The sequence below is a fragment of the Rhopilema esculentum genome, chromosome 13 (genome assembly GCF_057945365.1).
Source record: "Rhopilema esculentum isolate cy_ngs chromosome 13, ASM5794536v1, whole genome shotgun sequence".
Classification (NCBI taxonomy): Eukaryota; Metazoa; Cnidaria; class Scyphozoa; order Rhizostomeae; family Rhizostomatidae; genus Rhopilema; species Rhopilema esculentum.
The window spans coordinates 8867596-8889887 of NC_142827.1; the positions used below are offsets into that span (position 1 = coordinate 8867596).

General features: G+C 33.8%; 1 protein-coding gene across 2 annotated transcripts; it reads left to right on the plus strand.

Moving 5' to 3' along the window:
• Positions 1 to 113: 113 nt before the first annotated feature.
• On the plus strand, positions 114 to 15171 carry LOC135692318 (COP9 signalosome complex subunit 1). 2 transcript variants are annotated; one of them, XM_065210434.2, is made up of 18 exons: positions 114 to 265; positions 1866 to 1952; positions 3976 to 4076; positions 4568 to 4645; positions 4869 to 4968; positions 5115 to 5176; positions 5925 to 5975; positions 6357 to 6441; positions 7071 to 7148; positions 7939 to 7993; positions 8554 to 8639; positions 10753 to 10847; positions 11538 to 11643; positions 12414 to 12494; positions 12698 to 12835; positions 13263 to 13349; positions 13860 to 13907; positions 14925 to 15171. In XM_065210434.2, the coding sequence occupies exons 1-18, from the start codon at positions 233 to 235 to the stop codon at positions 14958 to 14960; spliced, it is 1407 nt and encodes a 468-aa protein (XP_065066506.1). In that variant the 5' UTR covers positions 114 to 232; the 3' UTR covers positions 14961 to 15171. The 2 variants fall into 2 exon arrangements, with proteins under 2 accessions (XP_065066506.1, XP_065066507.1); XM_065210435.2 differs by having other exon boundaries at positions 7942 to 7993.
• Positions 15172 to 22292: the final 7121 nt, after the last annotated feature.

Here is a 22292-nt window from a genome sequence, read left to right on the forward strand (position 1 = left end):
TTTATCGCTCAGCCCTGGTTATTATTTCATAACTCCCTTGTTGTACTTGTGCAAAAACTGCAAATAGTTAGAGAAAACTTTTTGCGAATAGGATCCCGAAAACGCCTGAGTTGACCAACCATTAAATTTAGCCTCGTTCTGAGATTTGCTCCAGTAGCCCTTCGGATGTATGGCCTAAAAGCATTTATGAACCTGTAACATAATAAATGGATTCGTAGTTTAGTTCTTGAAGATGCCTCTTCCAAATTTTCGCAATTTAGATGCGGTAGGTACACGCGTTAAAAATATTCTAATTGAGAAATTTGTATTTCACTAGGTTCAAAAGTTGATGTCATTTGTGATTTGTTTCTCTTAGATGAATTGAATGCTGCAACTATTTAATTTGGCTTAAATTCAAATTAAAAAACGATATATTTGAGGTATATTGCGGGAAGCTGCTGGACAATAGTAGATATCAGTTCATTCGACATTCATGCTTATATATTAGTTTATTAAAAAATTGTTTTTAGACATATTTTTAAACTCGAAATCAACCTACTTAACATCAACTAATCATTTACAACATACATGATGATAGAAATCACTCACGATATTTGGTAATGAGATAGATTACTGATCATATTTACATAACATATTGAAAACATTGGTCATGCCCTCAACCGATACAATAATTATCATGGCATGATCATTTCTTAAGATGATATTTTAGTTTGAAATAATCAAAACCAGTGCAAAACATTTGTTAACTCAAGAAATGGAAAGAATAAGAGGATTAAACTTGAAAAGTAAAGCATGTACAGGCTTCCACAGTGTCCAGGCTGGGAAATTTGCATATGCTAAGCAGGAAATCTTGCTTATGCTTATAAATACGCTAGACTTCTTGTGCTCACACCTGACTCACAGTATCAATCGAGTCATGCATATTATACTATAGTAATGTATATATGGGCACCAATGCTTGAAGCTTAAATGCTTCTGCTCACAGGTTGCAACTGATAATGTACCTTTGGTCACACCTGCAAAAATCATACATATTTTCAAACCTAGAGCATTTGCTTTCGGCTAAACTTTAGATGGACAACAATATGGTACAGCAAGGATCTATTGCCTTCACATTTAACACTTCATACTCAGACCATGTCAATCATGTCAAAAATGTATATCTATTTCAGTCATGTTTATATGAGCTCAAGCAATGTTTGTTCACAGCTCACATGCCTTTCCTTGCCGGTCCTAGGTCATACCTCATAGTGTGTTATTGCTTGCAACTCTGTGAAGCTAAGATTAATCTGGGCTTTTTTATCCTGGGGTATACCTTCTACCTGCTTTCCAGATTCTTATTACTTGTCTTCACTCAAAACTAAAATTAATAAACTTAATCTTATCCTTCCTTCAGCTTTGCTATAGGCTTCCAGGTATTTTTTAACATAACAAACTAAAAAAGACTAAAAGCTATTGATTGATATGTATTTAATGTTTTTATCCAACCTTCAGAAAGAAATAGGTTTTAACAAGATCTCATTTGCACTTGGTCAACCTTTTCAGAAGTGGCTGGACAATTTAAACTATAAATTTATTTCTGTACAGCATAAGATGCACTCAATTTCTATCTGCAGTGCAAAATCCATATGTGTATGGCTAGCTTATGTAAAATCAGTCAAAACTCCACAGAAGAAACTCCAAGAAAGCACAGAGATCTTTAGTTCAAAATTTTCATCAGATTTCACATTTTATGTATTCAGTTTGTATCCTATACACTAAGGTAGAGATGCAGAACTACAGACATTTATATGTATGCAGGTAAATTGCTTATTAGTTGATTCATATTTTTATGCATTGATGATAACTTTAGATTTTTGTTTTAGAATCCAATTGAGCCCATGCAGATTGACCTTCCTGAAAATGAAGGTGGGGCTCCTGAGGAGAACTTTGTGGTGGAATTTCCAACATTGGTAATTCAACTTCATTTTTTATAGAGCCATTTTAAGAATTTTGTTTGATGACATACTCTTCTCCCTGATAAGCTACCATTTTCTTATAAATTTTATCTAGAAAATCATTAACTACTGTTTTGAGTCTGGTATTGTCATTGAATGTCTGGACATTGAATTGTCCAAACAATGTTAAAAACCTTATTTATTTTTAAACATTGATCTCAAGAGAGATTTGAACTTTTAATGCCTGTCAAAGACCATGCTCAATCAGAGAGTGGTAATTATTTTTAGCAAGTGGTTGTTGTTGTCTCAAAATATTTATCAGTTCTTGTGACATTACCTATTTACCCTAAATCATTAAATTAAGCCTCTGGGGCTTATTAATTTAGTCTTGTTATTAGAAAGGGACAAAGAAGTTGATAATTTCATTGTCTTCAGTGATCTCTTTATCAATTTCCATTTATTTACCTTCTTTCATTTGCTGCATAATGTGATCCCAATCGTGGACAAAATTGGTTTATCGTTCTGTTGTTAAATAAATACTCTGTGGGGCTTACACAGACACATAAACTGGCATATAAGGGAGAGAGCTTAATCAAAAGTGATGGGTGATTATTCTAGGGTGGGGAATTTTGAAGGGAGCTTATAAATTGGGGGGAATGAGAAGTTTTACTGTATTTCCATCTGCATATAATCTATCTCAACTGACTCATTAATTTCCCATGAAACTTTTATGTGTTTCTACTTATTTTCTTCAACTGATTGCAAATGCAAAAAGCTGCCCCTGTCTGTTAGGCTGTATTCCCATTGCACAATCTTTTTTTGCATCGTATAACACATGCCAATTTCTGCATAACTAATCCCTTGCTGTGTTCAGACTGCAGAAATTTTGACAAACGGGAACCAAAATGATTAGGCATTGTAACTTTTAAGTTAGCAATCAGTTAACTTGCACACGTAAGTATGCAAGATTGATTTCTTGATGAACTGTTCATTTCGAAAGTGGAGAAATGATACCCTAAGCATTGTAACAGGGTTTTACTACTAATCACTGGGCAGAAATCACAGAAATAATGCAGTCACAAGATTTGCTCCCTAAACTTCCTATAATTTTTTGATAATTAAAAGGAACTATAAAATGGAAATGAAATGGATAAATGGCAATCCTGTATTTCAAATTCTTTTCAAGGATAAACATGAAAGAAATTACTCCAATGCTCAAGCAGAACAAAAACTCCAAATAAAGATTCATTTTGATTTGAAAAACTGATTGAGCAAGATATTTCTTGGCAGTTCTCTAGTTTTGTTTATTAGATGGATTCTCAATCTCTTGTTTTCTCAATGCCTTGATAGGTTATTGTGAGTGCTAAACGATTCATTTTGAAATTATTGTATTCTTATCTTAGGCTAAGAGGGGCAACTTTTAAAATATAGCTGTTAGACTGAAGGGGCCAAACATCAAAGCAACTTCCATAACACGTGCCCCTGCCATGTCTTGACATCAGTTATCAATATGATACATTTTGAAATTAAAATATTTTAGAACTAATTTCTCCTTTCATCAGTTTTATTTTGATGTTTTAAATTTTTTAACATACAATTTAGATACCAAATTATCATATAACACAGAATAAACTACACAATTATCATAACGAACAGAAGTTTCAATTTCTATGTTTTGGCTCAAAGCATGTTTATAGTTATGAAAATTTATAAAATGGAATGTAAACAAATTTTTACAATTAAGAAGTATCATAGAGTTCTCATTTTAATTTATCTACTATATGACTATTAAATCTTTGCTACTATTGTTCTGCTCTTTTCTTTGATCAAAACACTTTATTGGCAGTTTCCTTCTTGCTTACAATTACACTGCATTTGTACTGTTCTGTTTCAAAGTTTCATGCTTGTTTAGCAGCCAGTTTTCTGCATTTCAGTGATATTTATTGAGGAATTTTACAAAAAAGTTCTTGTAATTCGAAAGCTTTGCAGTGAAGAATTGATGTTATTTATTTGTATTGCTTATGTTTTTACCTCTCAGGACCTTGATGTGTATGCATCCAGCTACAAGGGAGTAACCAAGTTACAGCGTTTGTTGTTTATTGCAAATCATTGTCCAAGTTTAGCTGCTGATGCTATGAGGTGACATTTCTAATTAATTACAACATAAGATTTTTATTTTAATCTTATCGTCCCTGCTCATTCTTTGGTGAAGTAGGCTATCAAGCTCAAGGTGTGATTTTCACCACAGTTTTCAGGTGTAACGCAAAACAAAGTATGGAATGAAAATAATCTTCAGCCTAGTAACATGCTATATCAGATGTTCATGTAAACAATCAAATAGAGAAAATCTGGCAGTTGATTTGTTTGTATTTGATCACTTAGCTGAACAAATTGTTGAACCAATTTTACTCTGAATGCATGAAATCATATTAGGCACTGTGAATCCAAGGCTCTTAAACTGATGCATCCAGGAAAATGTTTCATAAAATTCTCAGTGCATTTGCCCACCCTTTCTCCAAATATTGGGAGGTATGCAGACCTTTTATAGTACATTTTTATATGAATTTTTTGCACCATCTGACCTAATGGGAATTCTATAGATAAAAATTGTATTTTTTTGTTGTTTTCAGATTGGCATCTTCTGCAGTAAAATCAACACACAATTTAGACATGTATAAAGAAATTGCAAGAAAATTAGCAGAAGTAAGGTACTGAGGATTGGCATCTATTTACATTTAATCCAATGCCTTTATAGTATTCCTATCATGAAATCTATTTCACTGCCTTCTTTCTCAATCATCATATAGTACTCATCATATGTATTGTTTTAATACACCGTTTTAGTTCATGTTTTCTTTTAGTTTGTTCTTTGCATCTCTTTATTATTATTTTACTGACCTAGGGAGTGAATTTGTTCCGAATCCTTTTCAGCAACCAGGGATCAGCTGAATCAGCCGCTGAGGGCCAGGGCTATGCATCTGGGCTAGATCAGTCATGGATTGACACAACTGAAAAGAAAGCTCAAACCAAAGTAAGTTTTAAAACAGCATCATTAGCTCTTCATATTTTTTAAATAAATAAAAATTCAAGTTTGATTAATTGTACCATTCCACTTTTTATATTGGAATCTCTGGTTAGAAAAGTTGTATTCATATAAAGATGTCTCTTTCGTTTTAGCTTGAGAAATTGTCAACAGATTTGAAGTACTACAAGACTAACTCCATTAAAGAAAGTATAAGGTAAATATTGTTTGGTACTTTTCTCATTGCGAATTGACTTATTAAACATACTTTTGCAAGAGGTTATTGTCATCAATCACGTAGTTCGAAACTGAAGCCTTATTTTGCTTATGTTGAATTGGAGGGGGATGGTGGGGGTTGGGGCCTCTGGGAGTTTTTCGCATGAAATTACCTTTTCTTGGTCGTTTGATTTTAAAAGCTAGGCTGTACAATAAATCCTTGAATAAGCCCCCAAGAGGTTGTTTTGAAAAAATATTTTTGGGTGGGGGCTTGTTTGAAGGCGGGGCATATACAGCAGCTGCCAAAAATATCAACAGGGCGGATTTTCTTGTTCTATATGCTTAGCGTAGATATATAGGGATTGGGCCTATTGCTGTCGAATCAACATCGCAGCCTATAGAGACGTTTTCGAGGGTGGGGGCTTATTTCACGGAAAACTCTTTAGGGCGGGGGGCTATTTGAGGGGGTTATTTGAGGACCTACGGTAGTTTGGAATTTTGACAGAGATTTTTATGCAAAGTCAAAATATATCAACTTCGCAAATTTTACCTAGTCGAGAGGTTAGCATTTGAAAATAGAGAGCCAATCAAACATGAACTTCTTCTTGTCATGTTAATTTCGATCCACACAGGTGTGGTCTGGATATCAATTTTTCAGCTTACTTTCAGCTTACAAAAAGCATTTGATTATGTTATGTTTCAGCTTCCTCATACTATCTTCAAATTTTATGTGTCTCATTGTTTTTCAGACGCGGAAACGATGACCTTGGAGACCATTATTTGGATTGTGGCAACTTAACGTAAGGGCTCATACCACCTTCACTTTCATCACCACCTTAAAAATGATGTTGTAACTCAAAATATTATAACGTGCTTTTTGAGACTATCAAAAAAAACTAATTTCAGCTGGATGCAGGGTATTTTCAAATTGTCACAATGCTGGTAAAATTTTAAAAAATACAAATAAAAATTTTGAAAATACAAAGATATAAGTGTCATTCGGGATACAAAGATTTCTAAAGATGATATAGGTATGAGGGAACATTCGGCTGTTTTTTCAATCCAACCCATTTCAGTTAAATTATTGTTTTCATCAAATTTTAGCAAGCATCAGACTGCGTTCTGTGATCTGAACTAGCCTACTTTTTACTTCTTGTTTCATGTCGCTGTTTTTGCTGTAGGAATGCGTTGAAGTGTTATTCACGAGCTAGAGATTACTGCGTCAGCGCAAAACACACGATGAACATGTGCTTAAACGTTATCAAGGTTTGTCCTTTGCATTCATATTCTTGTAAAGCAATCGCTTATGCAAAACCTAATCGGATGTTATATACGTGATTCCTCTTTGATTTTACAGAATTGTTCTTCTTCTCAGTGATATAAATTGTATTCCAATGGAAGTTGATTTTGATAAATAAAATTAGTAAAGTCTAGTAAAATTAGTATTTACAGTCATTGCAAATAAACTTAGTGCCCTCTAGCAATAATTTATAGAAATAATTTTTTAAACTTAACAGATATTCTCTCTTTTTTCAAGGGAACTCAATCATACCTATCTATGTTATTAAATGTATGCGAATTTTGCGAACCTATGATTTATTTTGTTGCTGCTATGAAAGATCGTTAATCATTTCGCAATGTGATTATTTTTGAAAAGTAACCAAGTAAAAATCTGTAGAGAGCTGTTCTGTTTCAGCACCGTAGAAAAGAAAGAATTATTGGAGTGGTACCGTTTTTCGAGAACAATAGAAACCAAAGGAATTGTTTCCCTTCCTCCAACTCCCCCTCCACCCCATCCCAGTAATGGCTATGATTTGATTAGCTTCGAATCATTTTTATTAAATATCTTGCGTTTTAAGATGATGTTTGTAATCTATTTCTATTAAAATCTCTAGGTCAGTATCTTTCTTCCAAATTGGGCCCACGTTCAAACATATGTCAACAAAGCAGAGTTAATACCTGATCTCAATGAGGTAAGAATGTTCACTACATTTCTATCTGTTAAAGATATATTTTCGCATGTTTTGTTTGTTTATTAACACTGGACAAGATATCACAAAAAGCCAGCACTCTTCTCTTTGTCCACACTCTATATATTTATTCTTTTCCAGTCTTTTTGCTTTTATTTTGCCTTTCATTCATATTTCTTGTACCGAAGGTGGATTAACCGTAACAAATAAACACCCCCCTCCCCCAGTGTTGTCACCCAGTGGCGTTACCAAGATACCGTACGCTTGTCATCACCTCCACAGTTGTCAAAATATGAACCAGCTCTACTCAAGCGTATAAGAATTTATTTAGTGAGAATAACACATAAATTTCAGATCCTTATTTATACGAAGATCACATTTAAAAAACCAAACACATATGCCAGCAAAACAGAGGGTGCACATGACAGAACGAGCGTTGCTAATAGAGGCGTTGTTAATAGCTGCTTAAGACCGGAATTTCTGGAAGAACATGACTTTCAACGTTTTAAAATGTCACCCATGGCACCCAAACAAAAAAGAACTTACAAGAAGAATCTGAAATTGACATGATGCAAAACGTTGGTCGTTCTTTTTACTCTGAAGTGGAGTAGCCTTGACCGTTATTTTGACTTTGAGATTAGGATTTTTTCCAGGCTTAAGAACCGTTGTTTTCTCGTATTTCAATGCCTCCTTCTTAGGAAATACACAAAGTCAAACATAGGGTACTTATTACCATGAGCAATGAATTGTTGATAAGATATGTTTGTGATTTTGAATGTTCTTCTTATCAAAGCAGAAAGAAAAACCATATAACCAAGGGTTTCTATCGAAGCTGAAATGCGCCGCTGGTAAATATACAGTACCTTATTTTTTCATTGTGTTGGATTGTTATTGTTTTAGCATAAGCACGGGGGTTTGCCTGGGAAAACAATTACGTCAAAAAGTTTTATGACCCTGTGTTGGAATGAAATTCTTAAAACATGATACCTATGGTGAACTATAATTCACAAAAAGATACTTGTTCCTGGAAAATGAAAAATGATACCTTGATTTAGATCCTGGAAACTGATTTTTCGCCTAAAAATGATTTCACTGATTAATAAATTTTTAGATTTTGGACAAAAACTCTATATTCATGACAAGTCTGACCTGCCCTGGAATAAGTATCTTCAGTGGGCATAACTGTACCGGAAAGAAAAGACAATAGGTGTTATCCTGTCCTGGAATATTCAGCCAAAAACGAGACCCTGTTGGCAGGCACCCACGTGTAGTCTGTTTACTCAGTACACCCTCAGGAACATTCAAGCATTAGATCGCTCATAGCTAGATGATTCTTTACATTTCTGCAACTTCTTTGTTGCTATTAACCCTTGTTCTACTGATTTAACTTTTCATCCTTTCTTGCTAGGCCTTGCTGAACTTGCGAAGAAATCATACAAAGCCGCCGCTAGACTGTTCCTTCAGGCTTCTTTTGACAACTTAGACTTCTCTGAGGTTCGTTTCCATTTGTAATCCCCAGGTTGTTATCATATTCTTCAAAATTTTGCAAGTAACATAATATATTACTCAATGATACCACATTGAACATGAAATTACTCAGTTGGTCGTTTTATTTAACTTGAGGCCCAATTACCGTAAATCCTCGAATTAGCCTCGAATTTTTGATGGGGGCTTATTCGAGGGGGGGGGGCTTATACGAGGGGGAGGGCTAATAGAATTATTGTTGACATTAAGAAGACATTATTAAAAGACCTTGTTTATTTTAGTAGAGATTTCTTTATGAGCATTTAATTAATTACTACCAAAAGTATGAATTTGTTGTGGTAATTCAATAAAACGCCATCGGCGACCTCAGATGGCAAAAATCATCAAATTGAGGGGTCCAATTCGAGAATATACGGTAGCAGTGGGGGCTGATTTGAAGGGGGGCTTATTGACAATTTGTAGTTCTAAGGTGGGGGTTTATTTGAGGGGGGGGGCTTTTTCGAGGGGGGGCATTCGAGGATATACGGTATCAATATTTGTTTCTAGAACTAGAAATAGCTCTTGCTAGTACTGCCCGCAAACAATTAGTTCCTTGATAATGATTGTTTTGAAAATGTAGGTCAGGATATTCGGAGAAGACACCATCTTGGGTTTTCACAATTCTATAAAAACAGCTGCTCTAGTTGATGCTAAACTATTCTTTTTATCAAGAATTTTTGGTGTTCAGTTTGCCTTTGATTTAAGTCCAACGCCCTTTTGAAAATCATGAAGTTTTTCGAGGGTTTGACATTTATTTTTCGATAATCACAATAATCATAACTTTTGCTCGTACGGTCCAGAGTTTTTGGGAGAAAAGTGTGGCATTCGACTGGTTTTGATTCCCAAAACTTCGAATCAAAACTTCCATCCATTGCGGAGAACAGAGCTGTGATGCAGCACCGTTTTCGTGCCAAAAAAACCGAAGGCCTTTAACAGAGTCTTGGCAGAGCAACGCTCCGAAGATAATTCCCTTCCGCACAAAGAGGTGGCGGTTAACGACCTCCTCGACAAAGCCGATTGATTGACAATGAAATTGATTGACAGTTGTCATGGCAGCAGAAAAGTGACAAAATCTGCTGAAAAAGTGCTGACAACATGAACTGAAGCTTCCATATGCTACTTATACGCGGGGCAGACTATAAGCCCTTCACTCGCGCGCTATCGCGCGCGAGTTGCGGGCAATAATGCTATTTTTTTTAAAGATATCCATTTTAGGTTATTAAATTGCTGCAAAATTTTATCAGTTGAGACAAGCTAAAATAAATGCGAGAATCGATTTGTTAGGCTTCCTTTAACAAACTGTTCTCTACTCGATGGCAATGACCCAACTTGCATCATAGAAACCCACACCCTTAACACATCATGCATAAAGCCTATTATAAAACAATACTTCCGAATACCAACTGTGAGGTTATCTAGAAATAAGACAAAAGTTTGAACGATAGACTAAGTATCAAACAGCAGAGAAATTAAGAGAACTGTACTCAGGAATTTCGCTTTCTATCTACCGACATTTTATCTGGCGACATTTTAATCGAATGGTGTACAACTATTTCATTTTATCTACCATAGCTACCATTCGATTAAATATACAAAATGACATACTTAACTAGAGTCAATAACCTGCAGATCTAATGGTAAACCGCTACAGTATAATCCGGTTATGACGTATTTTAAGGGACCAGCGTATTAAGTACGTTATATCCGAAGTACGTTGTAACGAGGGTAAGTAAAAATTGACTAAAACCAAGCACACCTTTTGCCTGGACCAAGCACACCAGTACTTTATATCCGAAAGTACGTAATAACCAAGTACGTTATAACGGGATTCTACTGTATACCCGCTGGTATATTGATGCATATGATAACAGACTCAAAATTTCGACCCAAGCATCAAAGAATTTTGAAGTCATACAACCTTCATGGCCAGACTTGCATGCAAGAAATATTTAGTTTGAATTTGTTGCTCTTTAATTTCCCTCTATCTTTCCATTTATGTTTACTTGATTCTTTAGTGTTTTATGTAATTAAATATAATTTTTTGTTTATTTTGATTTATTGTCAATGTATTCTGAATCTGAAGGTGGTTTCTGCTCACGATGTTGCAATATATGGCGGCCTTTGCTCACTGGCAACTTTCGACCGACAGGATTTACAGAAGAAAGTTTTGTCAAGCAGGTGTGACTTAGTGCTGTTAGCTTTTGCCGTATTATTTACCTTTGCTCCTTTAAATAACTTTTTGCAGACCTTAGTGCAGTCCAAAGGTTAAAATTAGATTTTGCTTGAGAAGATTGGAAGACCTTTTAAAAGCAAATTAAAAGCCCCGCAGTTTGAAGTTTTGCTTCGTAACTTGTTTAAATGTGTAATCATATAGTTTAAGCTATAGGCAAAGAACTTGAGATGCAAAATGTAAAACTGAATCATATACGAGATCTGTCTAAGCAGATGATTTAATTTGGCAAAGCTCGATAATTCATTGAACCCAAAGTCTTACTTTCATTCGATTTTAATCTTTTGAAAAATTTCTCTAAATTTTAATTAAAAATTTAAAAACATTCGAACGAGTAGAACCTTTCTTGTTCCTTGTAAAAAATCTATCACAAACTCTTATCTGTTTTTCTTTACTTTGCTCTTTGGCTCGTTCTTTCTTAGTTAGTTTCTTTTGTTTTTGACATTTTCTTGCTTATTCCCTGCTCTTTCTTCTTCTCCTACCCAATCTTAAATCTATCTTGAATGGAAAATTTGAGAATTGAGCAGTTTAATTGTTTTACAAGAAAGGCCATTCAAATTTTGCTTGATTTCAGCTATGTTTGCTCATTTATAGCATCAAAATCTCTACTGATGTGCAACATTTTTTTCTCCTTTAAGCTCGTTTAAGCAGTTTTTGGAGCTAGAGCCTCAACTTCGAAATATTCTTCATAAATTCTACGACTCACAATACGCAGAATGCTTGAAATTATTAGGCGAAATGAAGGTACGTACCTCATCTTTTCTTAATACAATTAAGCCACATTTGGACATCAGACAATATTTACTCTGTGTCAGCTGACAATAATTACGAAAAAGCTGTATCAGACTAGAATGTCAGACGAAAAAGCTTCAAGAATGTTGTAAAATGATTGATTTTTGAAAATCATTTTCAAATTTTGTACGGCCATGAAATTGTTTAGCTACATATGTTGTTGCTTTAATTTTGTTGTTTTTTGTATCAATGCATCTTTTCTCGTTAAAACATTTTTTGAAGAACTTTCCCATCAGGTGCTTTGTTATTCACATGCTCTTTGTTATTCTCTCTCTCTCTCTCTCTCTCCCTCTCTCTCTCTCTCTCTCTCTCTCTCTCTCTCTCTCTCTCTCTCTCTCTCTCTCTCTCTCTCTTTCTCTCTCTCTCTCTCTCTCTCTCTCTCACAACATTAACCTTACATCGACTTCCAACATTTCATTTTTTATAGAACCAATAGCATTGGAATTTCGCTAGTGACTTGCTAATTTATGTTTGCATCGTTTCCTTTCAGTCTAGAACTCTATTTATGTCGAATTTCTCAAAGTTTTTAAACAGGGGTGGACACTTGGTCAAGTATTGGCGGGGGCAAGCCTTTTGTTTTAATAAGATGACGTCACATTTCCCATTGTTTGAAACAAAAGACTGTTGTCCCCTAAAGTATTGGAGCTCCGTAAGCACTCCGTAATAACATCCATGGCTGTTTAACGTAACCATAAAGTAAGAATGATTTTTTTATTTTCCAGGACAACCTGCTGCTTGATATTTATTTATCACCACACGTGAACACGCTTTATTCCGAAATAAGAAAAAGGGCACTCATCCAGGTAAGTTTGACTGTCCTACCATATAAGAGGTTAGTGGGCACTGCAGTGCTCTGATTGGTCAATAAAAAGCCAATCAAAACGCATTTTTTATCCTCTGTAGTCATTTTCCTTACTATACAACTTATTTGAGTAAATGTTCAATGAAATATTAATTCGTGATGCTGGGAATTGAAATTTTACCTTCAGTCTGTTTTCATCGCCAGTATTTTAGCCCATACGTCTCTGCTGACCTGAACAAAATGGCGGAGGCTTTCAATACAAGTATATCCTTGTTAGAAGACGAATTAACCCAACTCATTCTCGACGGGCAAATATCGGCGCGAATAGACTCTCAGAAAAAGGTAATTTTTAGTTTTTTGTGTAGCAGCAAATTATCAAGTTAATTTAAAGAGGATTATTTTTTATAGTAGTTCAGCAAAACCCTAAACTTAGCCCCCTCTCGTATAAGCCTCCCTCCTGCCTCGTTTATGCCCTACTCTAATCGAATAAGCTCCTTCTCATCATACAGCCCCTTCTTCTCGAATAATTCCCCTTTTTTCTCGTATAAGCCCCTTTGTCTCCGTATAAGACCCCTCTCCCCGTTTGTGCACCCCTCAACTTGTCCTCATCCCAAAATGTCCGTAATAAATACGTCCTCATTAGTATAGTTAGAGAGTTTACGGTATCCATTAATTAAGACAAGGCTGCTATCTATTATTGTGATATATGATACTGTACTATAAAGTTGGTTGAGTGTTGAGTGAGTATTTTGTGCGTTTTCTTTTAAAGATATTATATGCTCGAGATATCGATCAACGAAGTAGCACTTTCGAAAAGGCCCTTTCCATGGGACACGAGTACCAACGGAGATGCAAGGTAATTCATTTCTTTAATTTCTTGCTGATAAGTCATATCAAATATTGAAGTAATTTCAAACAAAATATATTCTGCACTTATTATTTCATGTTAAAAATTTTGATGGCTAATTTCTTACAAATAGCTCTTTACATTTTTGTGTGTAGAACATGACGGTTCAAGTTGCTACTCTGAGTTTCACGCTTAATGCAACTGTTTCATGTTATTCTTGTGATCACCAGGCAACTGTTTTCAACCGGTTTTATATTAATGTATTATTTTCTAGTAATGTCTTCTAAAAAAGTTGTTTTTAATTCATTTTTTTTGGTCACGTTTTGGAAATGTGACACCCATGTAAACTAATCTTATTGTCATTTTGTCAATCATAAACATTGAAATTTTTTGAAATTGTGATCTAGGCCAAACAGTTTCACAAACCTTTATGTAAACAGCATCACAGAATTTATAAACCAATAAAGCTCGCCTAGATCTCCTAAAGTATTTCTTATTTTATCAAAATTTTGTTTTCAGGCATTAATTTTGCGAACAGTTCTAGTACGTCACCAGATTAATGTCAAGGTTTGTTATCAATTTTCTATCCTTATTCTCAGTGACATCACTTCATTCTTTCTCCGTCCTTCCTTACAAGAAATCTGCATTTCTTTATAAGCAATCTGCATTTTTTCAAAAGAAATCAACGAACCGTTATAAGGAATTTGCATATCTTTATAAGGAATGTGCATTTCCTTTTAAGGAATCTGGATTTTTTTATAAGGAATAAGAATTTCTCTACAAGGAATCTTGTAAAAGCTTACTATTTCTTTCTATACCAATTGCTTCGTGCTAAGTCCAAGCTACTTGTGATCCAATTTTTCCGAAGAATCCCATCCTTCGTTACACTGCTCTGACATAAAGAGGTATCCCTCACCCGATTCCCTTCCTTGGCAATTCGCATGGAATTTCTGGCTAAGGCCCTCTTTTACTGGAGGGCTGGCGACGAGTATCACGGGCATAGCTAAATAAACGGCATGATTGGATATAAAACACCCTTTAAGAATGTTGTCCGTCATAAACAATGCAAAGCAATTTTCTGGTAGGAAATTAATTAAAGGTATAAGGAACTGTATAGTTCACTTAGCAATACATTTTCCAACCCCATCTCCCTAATAAAAATCTTGGTATTGTCCGCAGTTTCTATTAGATTCTGTGTTCTTTTCGTATACATGTCCCTTGTCTTTATCTCTCTAGCTTCTCTTCCTGGGTCTTATGCATAGCCGGCCAGTCTTCGCTTTTCGATCTATGCTCTGACGTTAATACTCTAAAGAGTGCTTTAGTTTACTAAAATGTTTGCTTTTTTCAAAACCATTTTGAAAACTACTGCCTTGGCTACGGCGATGGCTTCATAAGTCACACATCGTTTAATTCGGCCGTTTGTCTTAGTGGAATGATCGTTGTTTTTGATGCAGCAAACTTGGGCTCTATTCTGACCAAGTGAGGAATTAACAATTAGGCAGCACCCATGTATATATTTATATGTATAATCCCGTTCAATAGGGAGATTGTTAGTTATCTTATAACAATGTTTCTTTTAAACAGAGTCCTGTGAGAGATGACGACGGAGTTGCGAGATGAAAGTGAGCGAATCGCGATCCTTGTGCTTTGATGGCCGTTGCGAAGTACCGGAAGTATTCGACATAGAGAAGTATTTGGTTGTCCGCCAGGGAGGCTACGCAAAGCCCGGACTGACCAAAGATTTGTTTTCCACTTGTATCATTGAAAAAATTTTCTGTATTGAACACTGTTGAATTTAGCAAGTAAACCGACAAAAAAACATAAAATAACAGCTGCATCTCTTATTCTATATATTCTATAAATGCCGAGTTTTCCGTTCATGAGTATGATGAAAAAATCTTTTAGAAATTAAGCTGATTTTTTGACAACAACAAAATAATTTAGAGAAAATGATACTCGATATATAGGGTCATTCCATATCAAATCATCAGATATTTTTAAGATTTGTAACCCATGGTCTTAGAATTTCCTGATTTTTTACCACAAAGAGCCATTTTGGAGAAAACAGCACATACAAAATTTTATCCTTATATCTATTACGGTTGCGATTTTGTAGCCGTTTCAAAAGTGACCCGTTTTAGCCAAATATGCCACACCCAGTTTACCAAGCGATAGGCGCGGCTTTCTATTAATAGCTGTAACTTTTCTATAGTTGTAAATATTTGCTTGAAAATAATGTCAATTATTGATTTGATACTGTAGATTTCAAATATTGCATCAGAATTTGACAATTTTCTAAGGTGAAGCAGATAGTCATATGTTAAAAGTTATCACCTGTTTTGAAAATATTCCCAACCGATGTATATAAATATTGAAAAAAAGTCCTGTAGCTGGATTCATAGCATTAGAAGCTTGCTATATTCTGAAAGTGTATTCTTTGGGCTATCAGAAAATGTTCAAGATTACAATTGCAATTGAAGTATTTTGAGTTAATTGCACCTTACAAAATGGGTATAATTTTGCAAGAATCGTGAGCAAAAACAAATTTGTAATTAAGGTAATATTGCATGAAATAAAAATAGCTGCTAAAAACATTGAATCAATCATGATTTCACATTCAGAGACAACAAAGAATAATTAAAAATTATCCCTAGCCATGGACAAGCTGAGATACTGCTTTATAGTCACTGTAGCTGAAGCTCTAAGTTTGACCGGTAATTGTCTGATCTGCTTGATCATGTAAAGTTCTGAGTGGGTTCAGGTGGGTACATGAAGTTCATTTGAAAGTCCCCTTCATCTTCATTAATGTCATAGCAACCCACCCCTCATTGTCATATAGGCAAGCAACATACTTTATCGTTCGAGTCCCAATGCCATTCTCTCCCTTCTTAGAAAGAAAAGCAAAGTTTCCTGCAAAGTCTCTGTCATCAGAAAATTACTTGAAAGTAATCTTTTCATCTTTAAGTGGAACAAACTGATTGTAAAAATTCTGTTTGTGGTTGTACTACATATCAAAATTCATTACTTCCAGTTGCCATTAACAAAACATACAGAGATATGATAGACATGACTGTCTGCTGCAAGGACAGTAGGCAATGTATAGCGCACAGACGAGGCAACTGTTCAGGGACGTCTGTACTTAAAAGGTTTCTTGATCAGTGTTTACATGATGGTGATAGTGATGTTTTATTTCAGCATGGTGATAACACTAGAAGATCAAAAATAGTAACAAGGTTCTTGAGTATTGCTGATTTTGTTGAGCTGCTGGTAAAGTGTATTGTTGCTTTGACATTTCATTCTTTTCTTACACAATGGCAGTCAAAATACCTTAAGTGAAAGGAAGAAATGAAGATGATTCTTGTTTTTTGGCTGACTTTTTTGGCTGCCGAAAACTATAAATTTTTCACTTAAGATGAAATTCAGTCAGCCCATTGGAACAAGCAAAATTGCATGCTACACCCCAGTTTCATCTACTTAAAGATAAAAAGATTACTTTCAAGTAATTTTCTGATGACAGAGACTTTGCAGGAAACTTTGCTTTTCTTTCTAAGAAGGGAGAGAATGGCATTGGGACTCGAACGATAAAGTATGTTGCTTGCCTATATGACAATGAGGGGTGGGTTGCTATGACATTAATGAAGATGAAGGGGTCTTTCAAATAAACTTCATGTACCCACCTGAACCCACTCAGAACTTTACATGATCAAGCAGATCAGACATATGCTGGGTATCACATTTACACGCTTTGCAAAACTGATTCATCCAAAACAATTACCGGTCAAACTTAGAGCTTCAGCTACAGTGACTATAAAGCAGTATCTCAGCTTGTCCATGGCTAGGGATAATTTTTGATTATTCTTTGTTGTCTCTGAATGTGAAATCATGATTGATTCAATGTTTTTAGCAGCTATTTTTATTTCATGCAATATTACCTTAATTACAAATTTGTTTTTGCTCACGATTCTTGCTAAATTATACCCATTTTGTAAGGTGCAATTAACTCAAAATACTTCAATTGCAATTGTAATCTTGAACATTTTCTGATAGCCCAAAGAATACACTTTCAGAATATAGCAAGCTTCTAATGCTATGATTCCAGCTACAGGACTTTTTTTCAATATTTATATACATCGGTTGGGAATATTTTCAAAACAAGTGATAACTTTTAACATATGACTATCTGCTTCACCTTAGAAAATTGTCAAATTCTGATGCAATATTTGAAATCTACAGTATCAAATCAATAATTGACATTATTTTCAAGCAAATATTTACAACTATAGAAAAGTTACAGCTATTAATAGAAAGCCGCGCCTATCGCTTGGTAAACTGGGTGTGGCATATTTGGCTAAAACGGGTCACTTTTGAAACGGCTACAAAATCGCAACCGTAATAGATATAAGGATAAAATTTTGTATGTGCTGTTTTCTCCAAAATGGCTTTTTGTGGTAAAAAAAATCAGGAAATTCTAAGACCATGGGTTACAAATCTTAAAAATATCTGATGATTTGATATGGAATGACCCTATAGCAACAAGCCACCTTGAAAATGTTCACCTGAATGCCAAGGTTTGAATTTTTATAGACTCCCTAGTTTCACGGACAAGTTTGAATCAAATTTTTACTTTTGTCTCTTTAGTAAATCAACATTTTCCTAGGGGAACTTTATTCAATTTTTTCATTCCACTATCTCGATATTTCTTGTTTTATTCGCAAATTATTCAAAGCATGATTCTGGGGCTTTTCAAATAGACTTTCCTGTTTCCGAAGCAAAAGCTTTCAATAAATTAAGCAAGTTCAAAGCATTGTTGTTTTCATCTGCTTCTTTTAGGATGCAAAATCGACCACGAAGTATCCACACTTTTGGCACGTCGATAATTTTTTGTTCAAGTCTAGCAACGCCAAAGTTAAATCATTAATGGGTTGTTCTTCTAGCTACTAGATTAAAGGGCTTGGTGAGCAAAGATTTGTTAAGGGTTCCGCCCAAATATCACCTAGATTCATCAAAATGTACAGTGATAAATTTTCCTTATAAATTAAATAAATTTTCCATATAAGATGTTATCTTGTCGCAAAATCGTGGGCCTGAGCCCCACCCCTCCCCAAAATGAAAGCTTGAATTTCCGCCACTGTTTGTCATCAACAGAAAAGATATCCTGGTCATCTTTACTTTATTATCTTTCGCTCTCTACATTCAAGAAATTTGACTTCTCTATAGGCTGAGCTGATGCTTTTATTGGCACTTCATAACTTCTCTCAATGATTTTATTCTAACGTTCCAGTGCTTTCAATTTAGACGCCTCAATTTTACTCACAGTCGATCAGAATTTCCAATCCCCTAGTTGCGTTTGGCGATCGAAAACTGTAAAAGCTTCCAATTGATTTTCCTCCATGGGTTAGAAAGTGAAGTAAAAAGGATACCTCTGTATAAGAGTTTATGCCATTCTTGCCTACACTTCAGTTTTCATTTATTGGGCTTACATCAACATATTCGATTTTTGTAACTTTCGTGATTGTGTTCTAGATAATTTTAGGTTGAAGATAGGATTAACCTGCAGAAATTTCATTTCTTTACTCACCGAAATGTTTTCATTTCAGCAAAAAATTTTCGAGTTTAAACCAAATTTTACCATAGAGTTTAAAAAATATGACCAAACTTTTTTCCACCGTAAATAAGTCAACCCGAATTTTTGGCACCGAATATGTCGTACTTGATGGCTGATGAATTGACTTCAACATCCAAATTTTTACCCGAAAATCACCTCTTAAAAATGTTTCTCTTGATTATCATTATGTAAAGAGCTAAAATATTAAGAATCAAACTAAAGTTTTTTTCCAAAACTAAGTTTAACTCTAGCTTTTTCTCATCATACTAGAACGAATTTTACTGTTAATGGAAGAAACAAATTTCTAAAATTCTTCATTATTTTTCTTGACCTATCTATTACCTTACTTCTTGATTAAACTTTTACCACAGTAAATTGTCGTTATTTATCTGAATAGAACTTTCTTTTTCAATTAAAGGTTCAATTTAGCTTTCTCTGATCCAACTAAAGCGATTTATTTCGTTTGTGAAAGAAAATACTCCCAAAAATTTGATGATTTTTCCAAGCCTATACCCTTGATTTTTGAGCAAAATTTTACCCCTCTAAAATTTGAATATTTTTTATTAAAAAGAGCCTTCTTTTCCAAATCAAGTTCAAATAAGGCTTATAATCATCATACTGAAGCGAATTATTCAGTTTTTAGAGGCAAATAATTTCCATAAAATTTGATGATTTTTCCAAGCCTATAGCCTTAGTTTTTGGTCAAAATATTACCCTTCTAAAATGTGAATATTTTTTAGAAAAAAGAGCCTTCTTTTCCAACTCAAGTACAAATAAAGCTTCTTCTCACCATATTGAAGGGAATTATTCAGTTTTTAGAGGAAAATAATTTACAAAAAAATTTGATGATTTTTCCAAGCCTATACCCCTTAGTTTTTGGTGAAAATTTTACCCCTCTAAAATGTGAATTATTTTTAATAAAAATGGCTTTATTTTCCAACTCAAGTTCAAATAAGGCTTCTACTCATCATATTGAAAGGAATTATTCAGTTTTTAGAGGAAAATAATTTCCGAAAAATTTGATGATTTTTCCAAGCCTATAGCCTTAGTTTTTGGTCAAAATTTTACCCTTCTAAAATGTGAATATTTTTTTAGAAAAAAGAGCTTTATTTTCCAACTCAAGTTCAAATAAGGCTTCTACTCATCATATTGAAAGGAATTATTCAGTTTTTAGAGGCAAATTATTTCCAAAAAATTTGATGATTTTCCCAAGCCTATAGCCTAAGTTTTTGATCAAAATTCTACCCTTCTAAAATGTGAATATTTTTTTAGAAAAAAGAGCTTTATTTTCCAACTTGAGTTCAAAAAAGGCTTTTACTCATCCTACTGAAGCGAATTATGCAGTTTTTAGAGGAAAATAATTTCCAAAAAAATTGATGATTTTTCCAAGCCTATAGCCTTAGTTTTTGGTCAAAATTTTACTCTTCTAAAATGTGAATATTTTTTAGAAAAAAGAGCCTTCTTTTCCAACTCAAGTACAAATAAAGCTTCTTCTCACCATATTGAAGGGAATTATTCAGTTTTTAGAGGAAAATAATTTCCAAAAAATTTGATGATTTTTCCAAGCCTATAGCCTTAGTTTTTGGTCAAAATTTTACCACTCTAAAATGTGAATATTTTTTAGAAAAAAGAGCCTTCTTTTCCAACTCAAGTACAAATAAAGCTTCTTCTCACCATATTGAAGGGAATTATTCAGTTTTTAGAGGAAAATAATTTCCAAAAAATTTGATGATTTTTCCAAGCCTATAGCCTTAGTTTTTGGTCAAAATTTTACCACTCTAAAATGTGAATATTTTTTAGAAAAAAGAGCTTTATTTTCCAACTTGAGTTCAAAAAAGGCTTTTACTAATCCTACTGAAGCGAATTATGCAGTTTTTAGAGGAAAATAATTTCCAAAAAAATTGATGATTTTCCCAAGCCTATAGCCTAAGTTTTCGGTCAAAATTTTACCCTTCTAAAATGTCAATATATTTTTAGAAAAAAGAGCTTTATTTTCCAACTTGAGTTCAAATAAGGCTTTTACTCATCCTACTGAAGCGAATTATTCAGTTTTTAGAGGAAAATAATTTCCAAAAAATTTGATGATTTTCCCAAGCCTATAGCCTTAGTTTTTGGTCAAAATTTTACTCTTCTAAAATGTGAATATTTTTTAGAAAAAAGAGCCTTCTTTTCCAACTCAAGTACAAATAAAGCTTCTTCTCACCATATTGAAGGGAATTATTCAGTTTTTAGAGGAAAATAATTTCCAAAAAATTTGATGATTTTTCCAAGCCTATAGCCTTAGTTTTTGGTCAAAATTTTACCACTCTAAAATGTGAATATTTTTTAGAAAAAAGAGCTTTCTTTTCCAACTCAAGTACAAATAAATCTTCTTTTCACCATACTGAAGCGAATTATTCAGTTTTTAGAGGAAAAAAATTTCCAAAAAATTTGATGATTTTTCCAAGCCTATAGCCTTAGTTTTTGGTCAAAATTTTATCCTTCTAAAATGAGAATATTTTTTTAGAAAAAAAGCTTTATTTTCCAACTTAAGTTCAAAAAAGGCTTTTACTCATCCTATTGAAACGAATTATCCAGTTTTTAGAGGAAAATAATTTCCAAAAAATTTTATGATTTTTCCAAGTCTAAAGCTTTAGTTTTTGGTCAAAATTTTATACTTCTAAAATGAGAATATTTTTTTAGAAAAAATGCTTTATTTTCCAACTTAAGTTCAAAAAAGGCTTTTACTCATCCTATTGAAACGAATTATCCAGATTTTAGAGGCAAATAATTTCCAAAAAATTTTATGATTGTCCCAAGCCTAAAGCCTAAGTTCTTGATCAAAACTTTACCCTTCTGAAATGTGAATATTTTTTAGAAAAAAGAGCCTTCTTTTCCAACTCAAGTACAAATAAAGCTTCTTTTCACTATATTGAAAGGAATTATTCAGTTTTTAGAGGAAAATAATTTCCAAAAAATTTGATGATTTTTCCAAGCCTATAGCCTTAGTTTTTGGTCAAAATTTTATCCCTCTAGAATGTGAATATTTTTTAGAAAAAAGAGCCTTCTTTTCCAACTCAAGTACAAATAAAGCTTGTTCTCACCATATTGAAGGGAATTATTCAGTTTTTAGAGGAAAAAAATTTCCAAAAAATTTGATGATTTTTCCAAGCCTACAGCCTTAGTTTTTGGTCAAAATTTTATCCTACTAAAATAAGAATATTTTTTAAGAAAAAAAGCTTTATTTCCAACTTAAGTTCAAAAAAGGCTTTTACTCATCCTATTGAAACGAATTATCCAGTTTTTAGAGGAAAATAATTTCCAAAAAATTTTATGATTTTTTCAAGCCTATAGCCTTAGTTTTTGGT

Bases quoted from the DNA above. Each gene is read 5' to 3' on its own strand.
- LOC135692318 (XM_065210434.2), top strand. From the start codon at position 233: ATGCCTCTTCCAAATTTTCGCAATTTAGATGCG. The intron at 4,646-4,868 runs GTACTGAGGATT...AATCCTTTTCAG, and splicing joins AGAAAATTAGCAGAAGTAAG to CAACCAGGGATCAGCTGAAT. The intron at 12,495-12,697 runs GTAAGTTTGACT...TTTCATCGCCAG, and splicing joins GAAAAAGGGCACTCATCCAG to TATTTTAGCCCATACGTCTC.